This window comes from Talpa europaea (assembly GCF_964194135.1).
Source record: "Talpa europaea genome assembly, chromosome: 1".
Taxonomy (NCBI): domain Eukaryota; kingdom Metazoa; phylum Chordata; class Mammalia; order Eulipotyphla; family Talpidae; genus Talpa; species Talpa europaea.
The window spans coordinates 105297900-105318573 of NC_140073.1; the positions used below are offsets into that span (position 1 = coordinate 105297900).

The 20674-nt window shown below is 35.1% G+C and overlaps 1 protein-coding gene across 1 annotated transcript in view; it reads right to left on the reverse strand.

The window, feature by feature from the left end:
* Positions 1–20674, reverse strand: part of SCN1A (sodium voltage-gated channel alpha subunit 1) — a gene marked incomplete at both ends in the record, with an annotated part of 77940 nt that overhangs the window by 48392 nt on the left and 8874 nt on the right. Inside the window, 9 exons of the mRNA XM_084257703.1 lie at positions 464–748; positions 2534–2740; positions 3624–3765; positions 4208–4271; positions 8301–8570; positions 9424–9515; positions 11632–11760; positions 13435–13515; positions 15537–15703. Coding sequence (XP_084113829.1) covers positions 464–748; positions 2534–2740; positions 3624–3765; positions 4208–4271; positions 8301–8570; positions 9424–9515; positions 11632–11760; positions 13435–13515; positions 15537–15703 — 1437 coding nt within the window. The remainder of the gene's footprint in view (positions 1–463; positions 749–2533; positions 2741–3623; positions 3766–4207; positions 4272–8300; positions 8571–9423; positions 9516–11631; positions 11761–13434; positions 13516–15536; positions 15704–20674) is intronic.

The following is a 20674-nucleotide window of genomic DNA, read 5'->3' on the forward strand; positions in this document are numbered from 1 at the left end:
GGCCCCAGAGTGATGTGCTTTTCGATAAAGTATACCATGATTAATATTTCAGAAGTGTGAATGATGGTTTATAGAGAATTTAGGAAAACAAAACAACAGAAAATAATTAAAAGAGCATCACTGATCAACTAGTCTCATCTTTATATCTTTCCCTATATATGGCTGAGGATCAGAAGGATTTAATGTCATTAGTTTTAGACAAGTACCAGAAGATAGTATCAGGATGAGAAACCAGGTATCCTATGTTTTAAACCAGTTTTATCTCAACTACATCAAGCTGTAGATTTATATGTATGCAGAGTACAATTTTTTTCATGACTAAGTTAAAAAAGGATGGGTTTGATTATTATAAAGGGTAGCAGTCAATTCAGGTCATAAAAATTCCTAAGTCCATTTTAATTCTCCCCCTCTCTTTGGCCTTCTAATTTTCACCCATGCATCATTTATCTCAGCAGTGCCATACCTGGTGTGGGGAGGAGTACCTCTTTTCATATGTCAATCTATTCCCTTCAATGGAGAAGCGAAACCCTTTCCTCCTGATGCTGTCTTCAGATTCAGATTTATGGAATTCATCCTCATCTTTTTCTTCACCACCAGATTGCTCTTTCTGTTTTCTTTTCTTTCTCCGATTTCGTCTTTCCTTGGCACTCTTGGAACTCAACTTAGAGGCTTCAGATGAGCTGTCAGAGAGCCCACCTGTTGCACTGGGTTCTCTGGAGTGCTCCGAGGCAGTTACAGCTGCTGCCTGCTACATTGAGGAGAAGTAGTTTGAGCATGGTACTAGGTAAGATGTTATCATTTAAAAAAAAAAAAAAAAAAACCTAAAAAAAAAAAAACTGGTTCAATCATGGGATTTCAAAATGTATTTAGTTGACTCAAGCTGAGCTTACATGGAAGAAGCTCTACAAGTGTAAAAGGGAATTTTTTTTTCTCTTTCCACCTATGAAAGCTTTAGAGTTCATTTGGTTTTCCATATGCTAACCCATATTATGTTTGTATTATGTTTTATAGACCACATATTCAAAAGGCCAGACATCAATAAGAATATAGATCGACATTAGTTTTGGGGATTGATTTACTCTAAAAATTGGCAGTTAATTAGCATTATATTCTTTTCTCTGAAAAAGAAAATGGAACAGGGAAGTAGAATTGCTGAGTCACTTGATTATATCCAAAGGAAGGAGGAATGAGAAAAAGATCTGAGGTCTTCTCTCCCATTATTGAAACTGATTTGTCTAATACGTCAAAATATTATCAAATTTATGCAAGATGATAAAATCCCTTCCTCACCCCTCCACAATATGGTTAGATATCTAAAAGACTCCACTAAGGAGGGTCCTTAGTTTCTGCTAAGCAAGATAAGTTGTTCACTTCTCCAAAAACCATCCCCACCTTCAACTTACCACTGGTTCTTGCTGGCCATGTGGGCATGGAATGAAAACAATGCTTTTTGATCACAGCTCATACTGGTACTAAGTTGGCACTTTTGATTATTACCATTATTTCAGAGTACCTTCAATAAAGGGACTCTTGAAAATAAATCAATTATTTTCAAAGTAACTTACTTTTTTAGTAAAAATGAGTTTGTATGCTAAACAGAGAGTGAAGAAAAATGGAAATGATAGGAGAGGCATTTTACAACTTGTTATATTACAAGTACTAACACCTCACTAAAAGAATAAGGAATCCTTAGATTACCTCCTCGTCATAAGATTGGTGACTTTCGTATGCCTATTGCATATACCATCATTATCAGAGGTCATTACATTATTTTATCACATCCTTATTTATGTAAGAAAGGCAGTTAAGCAACCACATTAAAAGTCAACATGTTTGGCTTAAAGAAAGGAATAGACTATCTTCTAAAAACTAGCTGAACACTACTGCTAAGAAAACAATCCTTAGGATTTTCTCATAATACCCCTATACTCAGTCAGTGAAAGAGTCTCACTTCAGAAAACTCAAAAAGTCACAACTTTTCTTTTATTCTAAGAATCTTTTTTTTTTTAAAGATTTATTTATTTTTATTTATACAAGCACTGGGTACAGTCAGAAGCGCGGGAGGGTGAGAGAATTCACCAGAGCCAGGGCGGGATGCAGAGCAGGCAGAAGGACCGAGGTACACTGCTGAAGGGAGCAGCGGGCGGCAGGAGAGGTCTGCGTGCCATGTGGGACCCTCCTCCAGTGGCCGGGGAGCAGCCGGGGATCCAAACCGGCGCCGCAGAGGCCGCGGGCAGCTTCGCAACCCTGTGCTCAACCGCTGCGCCACCAGGGAGGCCCCTATTCTAAGAATCTTAAGATGACTAAGATGAGAGATTTCTATTGTGGTCAATATTTGAAATATCTTAGAATAATTAAACTAAATGATCTACAGATCAAAATGTAGAAATCCTTCGTCATTCCATATCACCAGTCTGTTAGGTACAGTAAAAAATTTTCTCTCTCTTACTTTCTTTCCAATATTTTTACAACAATCAAAACAATAAAAAGGATAAGACTCTGAGACAGGGTATATTTGAGTTGGTAAATTTACCTGAGCTGCCTCCTGTTGCTTTTTAAGCTGCTCGAGCATCTGCTGAAATTCGGCTTCTTTCTGTTCTGCCTCTTCCAAGGTGGCCTGATTCTGTTCCTCATAGGCCATGGCCACCACAGCCAGGATCAAATTTATAAGATAGAATGAGCCCAAGAAAATGACTAGCACAAAAAATATCATGTATGTTTTGCCAGCAGCACGTAAAGTCTGGAAATAAGAACATCAGAATTATCATTCAATATTGTTTTACTGATGGCATCAACTTTCAACTTGTGTAGTTTGCTGGACTCTGATATAAGTAATAATTAGGTTAGTCATACCCCCGGCTACTTCTTTGACTTTTTCTTTATCCTCATCCTCTTCCTTCTCCCCTAACTCATAATTCACATCCAGATCCCTGGGATGTGATTTTTGGATTCACCAAGAATAAAGCAGAATCATTGAAATACCATGGAAGAGAACAAAGTCACCTTCCTACAAATGGTTTTTTCTTTTTAAAGATTTATTTTATTTTTATACAAGAACCGGGGTACAGGCCAGAGGCATGGGAGGGTGAGAGGATTCACCAGAGACAGAGTGGGGAGCAGAACTGGCAGATTGACCGAAGTACACTGCTGAAGGGAGCAGCAGGCGCGACAGGAGAGGTCTGCTGCGCCATGTGGGTATCTCCCTGGCTGGCCAGGAATCGAACCTGCATTGCAGAGGCTGTGGACTGCTTCACAGTGCTGAGCTTAACCCACTGTGCCACCGGGGAGGCCCCCTACACCTACCTACCACCTCACCTACCACCTGAGGGAAAAATGCTTGATGGGGTCAATGGGGCTGAAAAGAGGATGTACCTTCTGCTTGGGAGATCTGTGTTTAAGAAGGATGAAAAATAAGTTTTTTACATAAGTGGAAATTGTTCAGAATTGCCATTGGCATCACCACGCCTAACAGTTGTTAAAATCAATAGGTGAGAGCAATTGAAATTCCTGATTTCAAGTTCTGCTCTTTCCATTATATTATACTGTGTTTGGGATTTCATAACTAAGTCTACTTTCTTGTATATTTCTTTTTAAATACAGTGTATATCTCTTCAGAATCTCACCAATTGATAAAGATTTTCCCAGAAGTCCTGAGTCATCAGTCGAAATAGGGACAAAAATGCCCAACTGAAGGTATCAAAACTTGTATAGCCATAATTGGGATTTCTACCAGCTTTCACACACATATATCCTTCTGGGCACTGGCTGTAAATGGGACAAAAGAAAGGATTACAAGACACTGTGCTGTCCTTTTATTCTAGCAATAAGTTATGACCTGTCTAATCATGTAGATTTGCTACCTCAGAGGATATAAGTGTAATTAATAACAAAAACATTTCCCAAATTTTGACTTACTATAATTTTAATAGCCACCTGATGTCATCATTAAAATATATCACAGCACTTCTAGTAACACAAAACTATTTCTGTTGCTAATTGACATTTTAATGTATTCCTATTTCATTTTCTCTACTACTCATAGTCCACATATAATTGTCTAAGGAAAATAGCATTAAACTATTATTTCTTAATCATTCTAAATTAATATGAATAAAATTAGTTCACTTTTATCTGTCCATTTCTACTAAAAGAGAAAAAAAATACATTTATGTGTATTTAAGTGCAAACACACAAATTATTGGCTTACCCTGCATCAGAGCTGTTTCCACAAAGTAGTGCATCTAAAAAACCCTCCAGGAAATAATGATATCCTGTTTGGGAAAGAGAAAGTCATATGACAATTCAGTTGCTCTTCATTGCAAAATGAAAAGATGAGGCTCTGTGTTTAGACTTCATTGAGTAATTTTATTATTATTTTTTAAAATTTATTTTTGTATAGAAGAGCTGGGGTATAGGATAGAGGTACGGGGAGTAGGGCTGGTGAGAGGATTCACCAGAGACAGAATGGGGAGCAGAACAACAGATAGATCTACTGAAAAACACTGCTAAGGGGAGCAGCAGGTGAGACAGAAGAGGTTTGCTGTGCCATGTGGGTAAGTTCCCTGGCCTGGGCTGGAACTCAGGTCATGAAGGTGCGCTGTCATGGTAATCGCACTGAGACTTAACCCCTAGCCCATTGGAATTGGACTCTCATTGAGTAATTTTAAATATACAATTCATTGAAAGGCACAATTTGCCCCTTCCTCCCTAAATATGAGATATTATACCAAGGGGATTGCATATTTAATAGTATAAAGCATTTATTCATTATAAATGTAAATTAGTGATAAACACAGGTACTAACAATATTTTAAAAAGGCATAAGTAGTTTCCCATCACCATGATGAAAAATAAAAATTTCATTCTGTAGAAATAGTTAAGGATGACAAAGATTTTTTGTTTTCTCAAAATTCACATATTTCAAAATTAAGGGGTTATGTTGCTTCTAATTTTCTCTCCTATATTTTAAACACTACTTATAAATGTTTAGTCATTAACTATAGTTTATATTCTACCAACTTCCAGGATATATCATAGGCAGCTTATAGTAAATAATGCAGAGATCTGCCAGCTGCTAAAACATTTAAATAAAAAATAATCTTAAATACTAAAGTTTAAATAATTGCTATAGGTGTACATTACATTATTGCAAAGTTTTCTGTTTCTGGTAAACTCTTAGATTCTTTCAATATCCACTCTTTCAATATCAATAATTCATTACTTCCATGAATTATTCCTTGATATTCTCTAATTCCTTCCCAGTAAGGATTGGCAAAACAATCTGTAAAGTATACATTTCCATCATTATTTCTCTCATCCTATAGGGTAACATTTTATTTAAAAGTATTGTCCCTCCTTGAAAGTCTAATCACTATTTCCACATTTACATATATGTAGTACCTAATAGACTTTCAATAAAGTTTAGTGAATGAAAAAGTAAATATATGATACAAAAAGAAATGCAAGGAAATAATTATTGTTGAATTTCATAGAAATATTTTCTAGGTGCTAAAATTTCATAGAAATTTGTCCTAGATAAAATTTTGTAAGGGATACATAATCACTAATGATAAATATTTTAATTTCCAATATGCATAATTCTTTGAACACAGAAAGGAAAATCAAGATAGGATTTCTTAACTTTAAATTAAAATTATAGGGTCTCCCTGGTGGCACAATCAGTTAAGACACAACCAGTTAAGACACAACCTCTGAGGTTGTCCACAACCTCTGCAACACGAAGTTTGATTCCTGGCTGCCCAGGAAGCAACCCACATGGCACAGCAGACCTCTCCTGTCTTGCCCACCGCTCCCCTCAGCAATGTATTTCAGTAGATCTGCCCGTTCTTTTCCCCACTCTGTCCCTGGTGAATCCTCTCAACCCCCCATACCACTAGCCTATACCCCAGCTCTTGTATGCATAAATAAATAAATCTTTAACAAAATAAATTAAAATAGACAAAGTGAAAGTAATGATGACTTCTAAATGAATTTTTGATATCAGGTATTTGTGAATGAAATTTTGTCCACTGAATTTAAGGATCTATAATCTTATTCTGAAGAAAATATAACTGTTAGTCATCATGCCAATTTATTGTTAGTTTCTATTTATTTATTTATTTATTTAAAAGATTTATTTATTTATTTATTTATACAAGCACTGGGTACAGTCAGAAGCATGGGAGGGTGAGAGAATTCACCAGAGCCAGAGCAGGGAGCAGAGCAGGCAGAAAGACCGAAGTACACTGCTGAGGGGAGCAGCAGGCGGCAGGAGAGGTCTGCGCGCCATGTGGGACCCTCCTCCGGTGGCCAGGGAGCAGCCGGGGATCCGAACCGGTGCTGCAGAGGCCACGGGCAGCTTTGCAACCCAGCGCTCAACCGCTGCGCCACCGGGGAGGCCCTATTGTTAGTTTTTAAACCAAATTTGCAATCTTATTTAATTAATTTATTTTAGGATGAATTTGTTTATTTTCATCATGCCAATTTTTAATTTTAATAAATTTAATTTAGTTACTTTTAACAGCAAACCAATTTGCTTATATTTGGTTTAATCTTCTTCACTGAATGGGATTTTTTTATTTTTAATTTTTAGATTTATTTATTTATGCATACAAGAGCTGGGGTGCAGGTCAGAGGTTTGGGGGCTGAGAGGATTCACCGGAGACAGAGTGGGAAAAAGAACAGGCAGATTGACCGAAGTACACTGCTGAGGGGCGCAGCAGGCGAGTCAGGAGAGGTCTGCTTTGCCATATGGGTTGCTCCCTGGCCGGCTGGGGATAGAACTCATGCTGCAGAGGCTGCGGATTACTTTATAGTGAGGTGCTTAACCCCTTGCGCCACCAGGGAGGCCCAATGAATGGAATATTTTAGAGCAAATCATAAGAAAGATTTTTAAGGCTGAAAATGACCTCTGTTTTTTTTTTTAACAAAAAACTATGAAAATAATTAGCCTAATAAATTTTCTTAGTGAGAATAACCCTGACATTCTCATCCTTATTGTCTCTTAATCTTGGACTAAAAAAAAAATAAACCAGATTTCAAGAAATTGGTGACAGCAGTGGATATATTGATAACTTATGAAGTTAATAAGAGATACTTCATTTATTGTTCTGACATTTTTCTTAAGGCATTTTCTAACATTTAGAAATCTTTCTAACATTTATAGCTATAAATTATTTGTTGGAACGTCATTACTATCCTAGAAGAGTTTATCTGTATCAATCCATGGTATTTTCCAGGTCTATATCTATAAAAAGACACTATGAGTTTTTAAATTATGCTTTCATTACTTTAAGAATTACCAAATCAGCAGTAACCTTTTATGACTAATATTATTTGTTCCACACAACCAGTCACTGAGGTTTTCTTTCTTCTTCAATTTTTTCATAAGTATTACTCATCACCTTAAAATAATAAAGATACAGCTATATTTAAGCATATTTAGGGTCTAGATTTTTATATATCTAATATTTTCCATAAAGGATATTCCTTTTCCCCATGAATCATGTTCTAAATGTCTCTGCTTTTGAAATATTGCTCCTGTCAGATACTAAAATTAAAGAGTGAAGATTTAATGTATTTTTATTGTCATTTTAAAAAGAGAACAGATTTTAGGCCAGTTATTTTCCCATCCTTTTAGAGTAGACTAAACATTCAACTATTTTGTCTAAACTCCTGAAATAAAGATAAACTGACTCCCCTAACTTGTATACGTTATCTGATACTTTTTGCTATTCTCCCTTAAAGTTCAATTGATTCTAATTTCTTTCTCTTTGATGTAATGATACTTTTCAAATATAAGAATACTGTTTATCTTTAGGTCTTACTTGATTTCCATAAAATGACCATAAAAATAATCAACAAGTTTATAATCTCCCTGAAGCCATGTGTCTAAACCATTATTTCCCCAGCATCCTGTACAATTTCTGGTACATAAACAGCATTCTGCAATTAATGTTTAATGGGTTATGCTTACATAGCTTTTCAGTTCACAAAGAGCCTTCACATATTTTATGTCATTTGTCTCAGTCACCATGACAATATACAGTCACCTAAGACCTTAGGAAAATTTCTTTTTAGCCAAGTTCTTCAATCTCCCATATGGTCATAAAACAGAATATAACATTTAGGATTCAAAGTTAGAATGGTTGCCAAAAAAATAATGAAATGTTGGCACAAACCACTGATAAAGTGATTTAGAGATTATAACCTGTTATGCAATCGTTTAAAAATAAATTTCCATGATAGATGGAGGGCTAATTAACAATAAAAAGAGACAGCTACATAACAGTAATGCTTACTCGAATCTTGAATATATGATTTCCAGTCAAACTCAATGAGAGTTTCGTTTATAAGTGTACCATTGTAATTCATGGTAATGTTCTTCTCTATACTGTGCTCCTCCAGGGAAGCATTGGTAGGAGGCCACTGTACGCATTTATTCCGTAGGTTGCCCATGAAGAGCTGGAGCCCAATGAGCGCAAATACGCTCAGACAGAACACGGTCAGGATCATGACATCTGAGAGCTTCTTCACAGACTGGATCAGGGCCCCCACGATGGTCTTCAGACCTGAAAGAGAGAGGGCTATGACTATGAAGACATAGAACAGAACATTTGAAATAACAAAAGCTGGACACAATTTTTTTTAAACATAGGTTCTATGCATGATTGCTATGTTACAACACTTCCTGGAAGGCTAAAGAGCCCACTGAGATGAACTCCAGACATCTAATGACCAAACAATGAAGTGAAGATCCATATCCTGTTATATTGAGAGAAAATAACAGGCCCCTCATGGTTTCAAGAAGAAAAAGGCTTGTTATTTCCCCATTTTGTTAATAAAACCTGCCCATACTTTCCTTGGGCTCAGTTATTAGCTTTATAGCAAATACTTGAATAATCATTTTTATATTCCTATTTATAAGTAGAAAAGGTTTTGCTGTAAAACTGGAAGTGGTTTGGAGTATAACAGCACTTTAAGGTAACAAATTCTCCATGCAGACTCATGCTATTGTTGTGTATTCCCTGTTTGTTAAGCATATTAAAATTGACATTGATGCATAGTCAATGCCTATGATGAACAAGAAAGTGAAGACTGGTACATTCAATAGAGAATAAATTTTTGGTACAACTGACATGGAGGAAGGAAAACATGACATCAGTAAGTACAAATCGCATAGATCATATTTTACAATGCCTCATGCAAAAATTGTTAAACTCCAAGACTAATGAAAAATATTAAAACAAAACCTTATTTACAAATAGTAAGAATCATAATCTATGAAACACCAGATTTTGCTTGTTATGATTTTGATTGTTTTGACTTTTATGATTTCCAATTTTCTGTAATGCTGAATGTCAAGCAGAGACTGTTCCTGAACAAACACGATGGGTAAGCCCCGGTATTTAACTTAGCTCTCACCTGGAATGACTGAAATTGTTTTCAATGCTCGGAGAACTCTGAATGTTCTCAGCGCTGAGACATTGCCCAGGTCCACAAACTCTGTCACATATCTGTAATAGGGAGTTCACACACAAACACAATAACAGGATACAAAGAAAAGCTGTAGGTACTAGGAGCCTTATTCTTTACACTAATTACATCTTACCTGGAATTACAGAAATAGTTTCAAAGCTCTCAAGACTCTGAAAGTGCGAAGAGCTGAAAAATTGCCTAGGCTTACAAATTCTGTTACATACCTGTAGAATTAAATCAGAGTTATTCAAGATTTAAGCAGGATTAATATTATTTGCTCGGGTCTTTTATGAAGACCTTCTTGATAATTTTAAATGATAGTATTGTAAGCAACAATTTAGAAATTCAAGTCTATTGCTATGATTTTCTTTTTTCATAATTTAGGCCACTCAGTAGATGTAAACTTCATAAAATATACAATCCTATTGCCATTTTGGAACACATTAGTATCAACATCACGTGTAACCTAAGAGAATTAAGTAAACCTATCATAGTTCTTGGCTAAAGTTTTGGGTTTTTAAATAGAAAATAATATATGAAATCATCCAAGAGAAATATAGGCATGAAAAGGCAGGTGGCCTTATTGCCTACTGTACCTGAAAAGTATAACTCTTACATGAAAGTTGGGTAAGTAAAGAACAATACTTTATGTGATAACTGCTGTTTATTCTTATCAAACAGTAGTACCAATATGTCTTCTTTTGAGCTGAGCTCAGGGAGAGTGATGAAGGATTGGTTCACCCTGACTACAGCAGTTAAGATGAGACAGGTAGCATTTGAAGCCCTAAGAATATCAGCACCACTTCTCCTCCTCCTGCCCTCCTCACACAGCTATAGGAGGACATAAAAGTCAGTTTGGGAAGGAATTATGAGGGCAAGTGGTTTTTGGCCCACCTTCCTCCACACTCTAGTTTCACCTACACCTGAATAGCCTTCCATTTCTTTCATGAGTCTTCACTTCCTGGGGAAGCTTAGCACAGAAAAAAAGACAAAGATGCAGAAACTATGTCTGTAACTGAGTGTATCTGGAAAGGAGAGAAGGAAACAAAGGTTTATGTTGAGGGTAAAGAAAGAGACGAAGTCACAAAAGGGAAAGAAGTGATTGGGAGAGAAACAGGAAGAAGCAGAGAAACTCTGTCTGTTCATGTCTTAAAAATTAATTTGCTAATGATATAATAATTTAACATATACATAAATACATAAGGCATTAAAAATTATGTCTTAAAATTAAATTTCTAATGAAATAATAATTTTACATAAATACATAATGTGTTCAACATCTTTTTACCTATTAGCTTCATTTGTCAGAATGTTTTGATGTTGGAAAATGCTCATTTTCTACAAGTCTATCAAAGAAGCCAGGGAGAGTGTATATGGGTAAGATCAATGAAAACATATGGGATACTACTTAGTGATCGAAAAAGACAAACTCACACCATTTGCGTTAACATGGATGAAGCTGGAAGGGATTATGCTAAATGAAATAAGCCAAAAGAGAAAAGACAAATACCAAATGGTGTCACTTACATATGGAAAATATGGAAACCAAACAAGGTCAGGGAAAGACAAAACTTTAAAATCAACCTTTGAAAGCTGATCATAGAATTGAAACATCTCCAGAGGGGTAAGGGAATGATGAGAATAGGGTGGACAGAGTACAATGGATTATGGTGGTGGACTATGGGTGCTATGGTGGTGGGTGCACTATGGTAACTGAAAGGAGAGAGCCTATACTTCCAATATACTAACAAGGATGTAAATTCATGGTATTACAATAAAAAATATTTTAAAAAAAGAAGATGTATGAGGACAGGAGAATTGATTGTGACTGTAATATTGAAAATTCATTTTTCATAGATGTATTATGAATACACTGGTGCTTTCATATTAATGTATGTATATGTTATGAAAAGTAACATGTATGAAATATGCTAACAGATGTTTGCTACATATGAAAATTGTAATTTCAGCTACTGCAACGATTTTATCACAAAGTAAAACACCACTTTGACCTCTGTTGTGTTAAATTAAAATCCAGAACTTAAATGTATAAATCACAACAAAAAGTCTACAGTTAAAGCAAGCATGTTCTTTAAAAGCATAAGCACTCCATAAAGCAAACTATATTCTCTTTTGAAATAAAGAGGCACTTACGCAAATGTGATTACAGTGAAGTCGAGCCAGTTCCATGGGTCCCTCAGGAAAGTAAAATCTTCTAAACAGAATCCCCTTGCAATAATTTTTATAAGTGATTCAAAAGTGTATATTCCTGTGAAGGTGTACCTGGAGATAAGTATCCAAAAATAATAAATAGTAATTTTCTTTCATGGCATATCAATTTCTTACCACTCTGTCAGTGAAACAGGTGAATACTAAGAAATAATCTAAGCATGCTGATGTTATTTTCAATGAAATAAAACATAGTCCTAAATTTAAATCCAACTCCCCAATACATTTAGAGTTGATTTTAAAGTGTCTGAAGAACAGAATGAGAAATACCTGCTGTATAATGTTTACTAGTTAGGTCTGAAATGTCTTGGTATTGACATAGAGAGCCTTCTGAGAATTATTCAGTACATATTCATGATAGAGCTGCCATAACATTCAATAATATTGCAAAAGTATAAAATGATTTTCCTTTAGAAAGTATAACAAGCAAAAACAAACTCAGTTTTAGCCATGTTTCAAGAATGACATAACACTGATAAATTAGCAAGTCTTATGCTTTCCCTTTCGACAAGAGATAATACATTGACTTACTTGGAAAAAGATTTTTATTAACATCAAAGTGGATAATTCAAGGATCACAAGAGGTGAAATTTTTCTTTAGAAAAAGACATTATGTTAATTTAGGAGTTTAGACATTTCCAAAGTTTAAATCCCCTACTTAGTTTAAATCATTAGAAATCTGGATGTTCCTAAGTGGATATTTAGATACTTCCAAAGTTTTAACCTTCTGCTCAGAAACTAGGGTTGCCTGAAGACCTGTTAGGGCCTCACAAGTTAACCTCAACATCTTGGGAATTCATTGTATGTAAATTTTACTGTTTTCTTCAGAATCTTTCTCCCTTTTCTGACTGACTCCAACCTGGAAGTGTCCAGGAAGGGAAGAGGTGCTTGTGAATACCTCTGTGGTTGTTGTTTGAAGGGTCAGCAGCCACAGAGATGGAGTGGTTACAATGGGGGGGAGGTGTCGACAGGGGTAGCAGCCACTATTAAGGCTAGAAGCATTATCACCCTAAAAGGTGTCACAGAACAGAGCACAATCAGCACTTGCAACTTCTGAAAAAGTTTCTCTGACTTTCACTTCAATTAGTTTCACCTTTGGTCTTCTGAATTTTCATGTTCAACTTCGAGGAACTATTTTCAGTCATTTTTTGGTGACCATTCTTGATATTGATGGAGAACTGACATGAAGTGGAGGTGCCCAATGGAAGTGAGAATTTTGTGGGACTCAATATGTCTTTATGGCATATGGTACCTGCCCTGATCCCTAACTCACTGAATTCACCTGAAATTTGACTCCCATTTTGGCTTCTTTCTGCAATTGCTTTTATCACACTTGCTTTGGCCACTGTAGATCCTATAGGAAAATTGGGGTTCAAAAATGATAGACTTCTGGTAACTACTGAAAAAGAGCTATTAAATTCGTTATCAGCAATCTGAGGGCCAGTGAGTATTTTCTTTCTGCTGTGTAATTGCATTTAGTAATGACTGTAAATAAAAATGCTCTTCAGTTCTATTTAAAAGGAACATTAAGTCATGATTTCAAAATCTTCAATACATATATATTGATATAGATATATCTATACCTCTATATACCTCTATATAGAGGTATATATATTTATATACCTCTACTTACCTGCAATAGAGGTATATATATATATATATATATCTATATCTATACATACACATATACTCACATAGTAGGTGGTTTAAAATATAAGTTGAACTTACTCTACATTTTTTGTCCAATCAGGAGGGTTACTCATTGTCATAAACACACAGTTCGTCAAAATAGTGCACATAATTAACATGCTGAATAATATAGGTTGTTGTTAAGGAACATACACAAAAATTTAAATTTGTGAATTAAATTATGTAAACTAACAGCAAAGCATTTGAACTGCAATTTAGGCAGGGCTGTGATGTGTCCATTGTGGACAAGTCATCTAATTTTTACATTTCAGTTTCTTCATCTATAAAAATGGGTAATTATATCACCTCACGATTTCAGTATAGATTAAATGAAAAAAATATATGGGAAAACTTTGTATAAGTAGAAATTTTTGCCTTTGCTACAATTAACCCAGTATGTTTGCCTTCCAGAGAACTTAAATGGGTAAACTGCAGGCAACCTAGAGCTGTATAGTTTTGGAACAGAAAACAATTACTTCAACTAATACAGGTAATTAAAATAGTAACTTGTTGAGGAAGGCACATATCTGAATTACTGTAATTTCTTAAATACATGTTATGTTATATATTTCAATACATCAAAAACCTTATGTATTCAAAGTACAGCATGGTGCTAAGAGTGAAGTTACTCATTTTGAAATGAGTTTATACAAATACAGAAGGATTGCATAATATTGAAAGTGAATATTCTTGAAGGCCAGGAATTAATTTGATATGAATGTAATTAAAATTCAACATAAAAGAGATCTTAGGCAAGTTTCAGCCTTTCTGTGCCACTAAACCTCCTTATGTCTCTATTTACTGTTCGTAATGGCGCAAGTGAACTAAAAGCCTAATTTGTTTGAGGTGCAGATCAAATGAGTTAGCAGGTGAAGTACTTGGAACAGGATATGTATTATTAATAAATATGATCTAAGTATTAACTAATACAAATGAATAAGACACTATGGAATTATGGAGTTGAAAAGGATCTTGAAAAGCAACTAGTTCAATCATTATATTTTAGAAATAACAGAAATAAAATCTGAGGTCTGGAGAAATTAGATAACTTGACCAAGATTTAGAACACATCCAATATTCTTTTCACTATAGTTTACTGCCAAAACAATAATTTTCCATAAGTGGAAAAGAAAGCTTTTATCAAATGACCACATGATGGCACTAGGAACACAAACTAGGTTAAGGAAACGTCCTAGAAATGTAAAAATCCTGAACATAAGATATTTATCTTTCAAATAATTTAATTTTAATAATAGTATATCTATACCACTAAGGAATTTCTTGCTATCATCTGAAGAGTATAATGACCTTCTACATTTTAAAACCCTTAAAAAAAATCAGAGTATGAGCTTATGATAATTACAGCATTTCTGTATTTGCTATTGCCAAAGCCATCAAATGAGACATAATTAGAATGAAGTTTTTCATCAATGAATATGAACAGATGAATTCAGTTGCAGAGTCCTTTTTTAACATCAATGGGGATCACAAAGCCAAATCCCTAAAGACAATTTAGAAATAAAATCTCATCTTCTTTCATTAACTTTCAGTCTTTATTAAGCAATCAGGTTTGCACGGCAGAGTCATAATTCAATGACAAATTTGAGATTCAGCCAATATTCCAGGACTTCCTTCACAATTTCATTAGGAAAGTTTAAGAATTAGCTAAGCCCCTTGACATTCTCCTACAGATAATAAACTTAAAGGTTTACTAAAATGTCTTATATTATAGATATATCTAAACTTGGCCTGGAAGTAGATCTCTTTGTTTTTATATCATTCATCACTTCAAATTATAGATAATGACAAACTTTGGAAGATGGTAAAGATAAATATGGCTATCTTATATTAGATTTGTAGGACTCCATATATAACAACTGTTTTTAGAAAGACTTATTTAAAGACTTTGGTGTATATATATATATATAAAATATAATATATTACATATATTATATAATATATATTTGAAAGCTACATAAAATACATGTAATATTAAGACTTTACAAGTTTTAGCAATATCTATGTGACCTAAAATACCTTAAGAATAAGCTTGTATGACAAAAGAAAGTAAAAATGAGAATGACAAAAGCTACAGAATATGGACATTGCCCAACTTAATTGTATATTTAGTTACAAAGCACTTATAGATTATGTACAATGAGTTAATATTGATCACTTGAAAAGGATATGAATGTACCAAAATCTTAATAGCTATTTTCCTAAGAGGATTGAAGGGAGTTAAAATGTACAGGGCTGAGGTGGCACTGAACCGGAAGATGGCCTTCCCTTTATTCAATACTATAAAAGTCTGCAAGATAGGAACACAACATAGAAGTATAAAAGCATAAACCATTTAAACTATATTGCCTACTTCTGTAATTTTTTATAATGAATTATTTCAATGTTTCCACTTTTGATGTGCACCATGAAGATAAACTATCACTATCACTTACCTTTTACCTGCTACTTACCTGCAAATTTATGTACATAAGACATTGGGCCAAGAGAGTTTATTTTATTTTCTTAACATTTTAAACTTCTGAGTTATATAAAACTTTAAATGGGTATATATTTCATTTCATTCTAAAAGTTTTAGGATACTACATCCCTTTATAGAGTTTTCTGTTTTCCCAACTCAAATATTGTGAAATTAATCCTGTGGAATTCAAAATCATTCAATAGAACTAATAATATTTTTGAAATAAATGTTTTTCCATTTATGTTTATAAAATAAGTAGTGGATCTTCTATTTGTAATGGAAAATAAAAACACCCAAACTTGGGTTAGATGGATATCACTGATTTCTGAAGGCCACATTCCCTGGAGAGTATCTCTTGAACAGGAGTGCTAAATTCTGTGCTGGGATTTCTGAGTTAGCTGACACATTGAATTATAAGCCCACTTAACATCCTATATCAGGCAATGCTTTCTTAGTAGAGAGGAAAACTCAAAGTCCCTGTAGAACTCTAGGACCCATGAATGTGAATGATTTCAAAAATTAGACATGCTTGAAAGCAATAGCAGTGTGCAGACAAAAAATAAACAAGCAACACACAATTTCAGTTTCAATAGCCTATCAAGGATTCTGACTCAGTGTTTCTGAAGATGTTTTCTTATATTCAGAGAGACCCAGAGGTGGGGGTGAAGCCTTTGGTTCTGTAAAGAACCTACCCTGGGAAAGGAACATCAAATCTTTCTAATTTAAATTCTTCAAATACTCTGTTAGCTGTAGGAAAGATATCCATGTCATTGTATGACATGGCAAGCATTAACTTTACATTTACTTTCTGCTAAGAATCATTGGTAAGCGTTTATCTCCCCCTATGCTCAGTCATTAGTCTATTTCTCATTTTTTCCTTTCTACCTTCAAGGTTTTCTAAATTTTGAAGTAATCACTCTAAAATATTTATTGAGCATTGTTTGGAAATAGCGATTCTGGGGCCTCCCTGGAGGCCTTAGTGCTATCGCCTCTGCGGTCTGAGTTGGATCCCCAGCCAGGGACCTAACCCTCATATGGCACAACAGACCTCTCCTGTCTTGGCCCCTGCTTCCCTCAGCAGTGTATTTCAGTAAATCTGCCTGCTCTGCTCATCACTCTGCTCTGCTCCTCTCTGCACCTCTGGCCTACACCACAGTTCTTGTATGTATAAATAAATAAAAACAAATCTTAAAAAAAAAAGAATGAAAATAGCAATTCCTTGCTGGTATGTGTAGAGTGCTTTAAATTAGGGCTATGAAAGTGTGGCCCCCTTAGAGGTGCTGGTCTGGCAGCTGTTCCAGGTCTGTGACAAGACATTGGTTAATAAGTGTTTAGAAACCTGTAAGGCAATTTGACAACCTAATTTCATATCTGCTGACTTTAATAATAATAATAATGCAGGATTTATTTTGTGGATCAGTTTTTATTTTAATTTTCTAGAAACTGATTTTACTGTATTTTATAAAAGAATGTTAACTCCTCCTTCGCAGAAGAGTTTGAAAAAGCATTGTTCTAAGTCTAACTTTGATTCTTTGTCTTCTTTTTCATCTTTGAATCACTATGAATTCATAATACAAAAAAAACTATATTACCAAGTCCATTTATAAGAGAGGAAAGTTTCACCTTTGCTAACTGGAAAAGCAATTACCTGTGTCTACAATACTTAGTCCCCCTTTTCTCTGATTCATTCAATGCTCCTGTCCCTAAATGACATTGTGAGATCATCGTAAGACATGAACAGACTTGTGCAATGTGAATGCCTTTGCCCTAGAGAGTACACTCACTCAAGGACACAGAAAGGCCCAAGTCCACTAACTCAGTACTGAATATAATCCACCCTGTAATGTTTCTCCAAAAATAGGCCCAGTAAAACCTAATAATAATAACGGGGGCTAGGAATCACAGATGTTGTAAAAACATAACCTAGAATATATATTTTTAATTTAACAGTCTTCTCATTTCAAATAATATATGAACTAATCATAAAATAGATACTAGTGATTCAAAGAGTTAATGAGGACAAGGTTACAGTTCATAGCAGCTTAAAGCCTGGGCTTGAGAGGGAGGTCACTGAAGATGGTACCAACTGTATATAGCTTAGTGGACTAGACAAATCGCTAGACTCATTCTAAGAGGATGGGTCTCGCTACAAGAAGAAAAGTTTACCTATGTCTCTGGCTATGTGGCCACCCTTCAGCTTACACTAGGAGCAAAGGTAAATAAAGGAAGAAAGTAGAAAGAATGGAGGAAGAGATGGTAAAGCAAAAGACTGAGTAGCAGAAGCCAAAAGAAAGGGTGGGGAAAGGTAGGAAATTTCTTCCCTGAGGACCAAAAAGAAAAAGAAGCAACCCTTAGAATCTGAACAAAGGGGGCCCCTAACTGGGAATTCAATGATCTAGAACTCAACAAGGTGAATTTAATGAAAGCCATTGCACCCTAAATCTTATAAGTACTTCTAAATCTAAAAGTCCTCTGACATATAGGAATTACTATTTGACAGAAAAGTGAAAGGCAGATGGAGATGATTCTCAATTGTTCAAGCCTTAGATTAAAAACATCTATTATTTTTAGGGTATATTACCTTTATTGATTTATAAAATTCAAAGTATGTGGAAGACAACAATTTTTTAACTTCATATGTACAAGATTTGCATAAATGTATAAATGCTTATTATTTGCATTTATAAATGGAATTAATGAGGTTTTACTTTATAGAAAAGTATGTTCTGCAAGACATATAGTTAGTTAAGACATCCTTGCCAGAGGTCCCCAGGAAGCTGACACTAAGGCTAACATTAAGTGACCATTTCAGAAGATTTCTTCTATGAAGACACTGCTGAACTGTGTGTCTCTGTCTACAAATTTCACAAAGGTCCCTTTAAAGCATTTATGGGTTTATTTTAAACAGTCTTTCAATAAAGCTGAATTATGAGCAACCCAATATGTAGAATATTAAAAATGTTACCACTTTTTGTCAGTAAGTTCTATTTATAACTTCAAATTTACTTTTTTTGCAACTGATCTAATGTCTACTTCCTCATCTGTCTTTATCCATCCTCCTTATATTTGCTTGCACATCTAAGAAGTCAAACATTTAGCTTATAACTGTTGAGAATCAAGAAAAGGATAATTGCCCTCAAGGAATCTCCGATACATATTTTTCCAAATAATTATGCTGATGGCATTGAAGAGAGAAGAACGTCAGAAGCGAACGCTGTTTACTTACAAGTAAACAAGAAACTCAGAATTCTTAAACAAAGAAATATTTGCCTTCTCCAATTTATAGATGAGTTCAAAAATGGAAGAATTCAAAGGCCATCCAAGTTATTACTGTATTTTAAGATGTATAAACAAAATAATAAGTAGCTTTAAGCAAATCAAGAGTTATGTACTTCTTCCTCTTTTTTTAAAATTTATTATATTTTTAAAGATTTATTTATTTATGTATTTATTTATGCATACAAGAACTGGGGTACAGGCCAGAGGTGTGGGAGGTGAGAGGATTTACTACAGACAGAGTAGGGAGCAGAACAGGTGGATCTACTGAAGCATACTGCTGAGGGGAGCAGAGGGTGAGTTAGGAGAGATCTACTGTGCCATGTGGGTCACCTTCCTGGCCAGGGACCGAACTCGTGCTGCAGAGGCTGCAGATAGCTTCATAGTGCTGTGTCTTAACCCCTTGTGCCACCAGGGAGGCCCGTTTTTTTTAAATTATGGTAAAATACACAACACAAAATTTACCTTAAACACTTCTAAATGTACAGTTCAGCAATGACTTTTTAAAAGAATGTATTGGATGGCTAATATAGTGAAGTAGCTCAGCATCCTTTAAATCTAGTAGCTCAATAAAAATTTCATTAACACAATTCCTCAGGATAATTTTTATTGCATTATCAATTCAGTACAAAAGAAAAGATTCAAAATTGGTAATGGGGGAGAAAAGGCTGATAGGGTAGCTTCTAGATTTGAAATGTGTTTCTCTTTACAGACAAAGATTGTAGGACATTGATGAAATAATTTTGAAGCAAATAATTTTGTACCTAGTAACGAATTTCAAAATGTAGCATTGGGCCTCCAGAACAGCGATTGAGTGCTGGGCTGCGAGGCTGCTCGCAGTCTCTGTAGCACTGGTTCGATCCCCAGCCACCGGCGAGGGTCCCACAAAATGTAGCATTTTTTACTAATCTAGAAATAAAATTCTATATCTGAAATGTCTCTTAAAAGAGACATTTATGGGGCCTCCCTGGTGGTGCAAGGGGTTAAGCACAGCACTTTGGAGCAGTCTGTAGCCTCTGCCTCTGCAGCGTGGGCACAATCCTGGCCCACCAGGGAGCAACCCACATGGCACAGCAGATGTTTCCTGTCTCGCCCGCTGCTCCCCTCAGCAGTGTATTTCCTTCAATCTGCCTGTTCTGTTCCCCCTCTGTCTCTGGTGATTCTTCTCACCCCCTGGCACCTCTGGCCTGTACCCCAGCTCTTGTTTGCATAAATAAGTAAATATTTAAAAAGATACATTTATAAGGGATATATTTATAAGGATGTAAGTTCATATATTGGTCAATCGGGCTTGTCACTATCTCTTCATAAAGTTATCAAACCAAGTAACATTTATTGGGCCCCTACAGTATGCTGTATGGGATACCTGGAAAATAGCATGAACTGTTTTAGGTCCAATTGTTAATTTAATTCATTTTGATGCAAAAGATGTTTATTCACTACAGCACAATATTGCAAAGCTCTGTGCTATGATTTACAGGGAAAACAAAGATAAGTAAATTGTGACCCCACAAAGTTTATGAA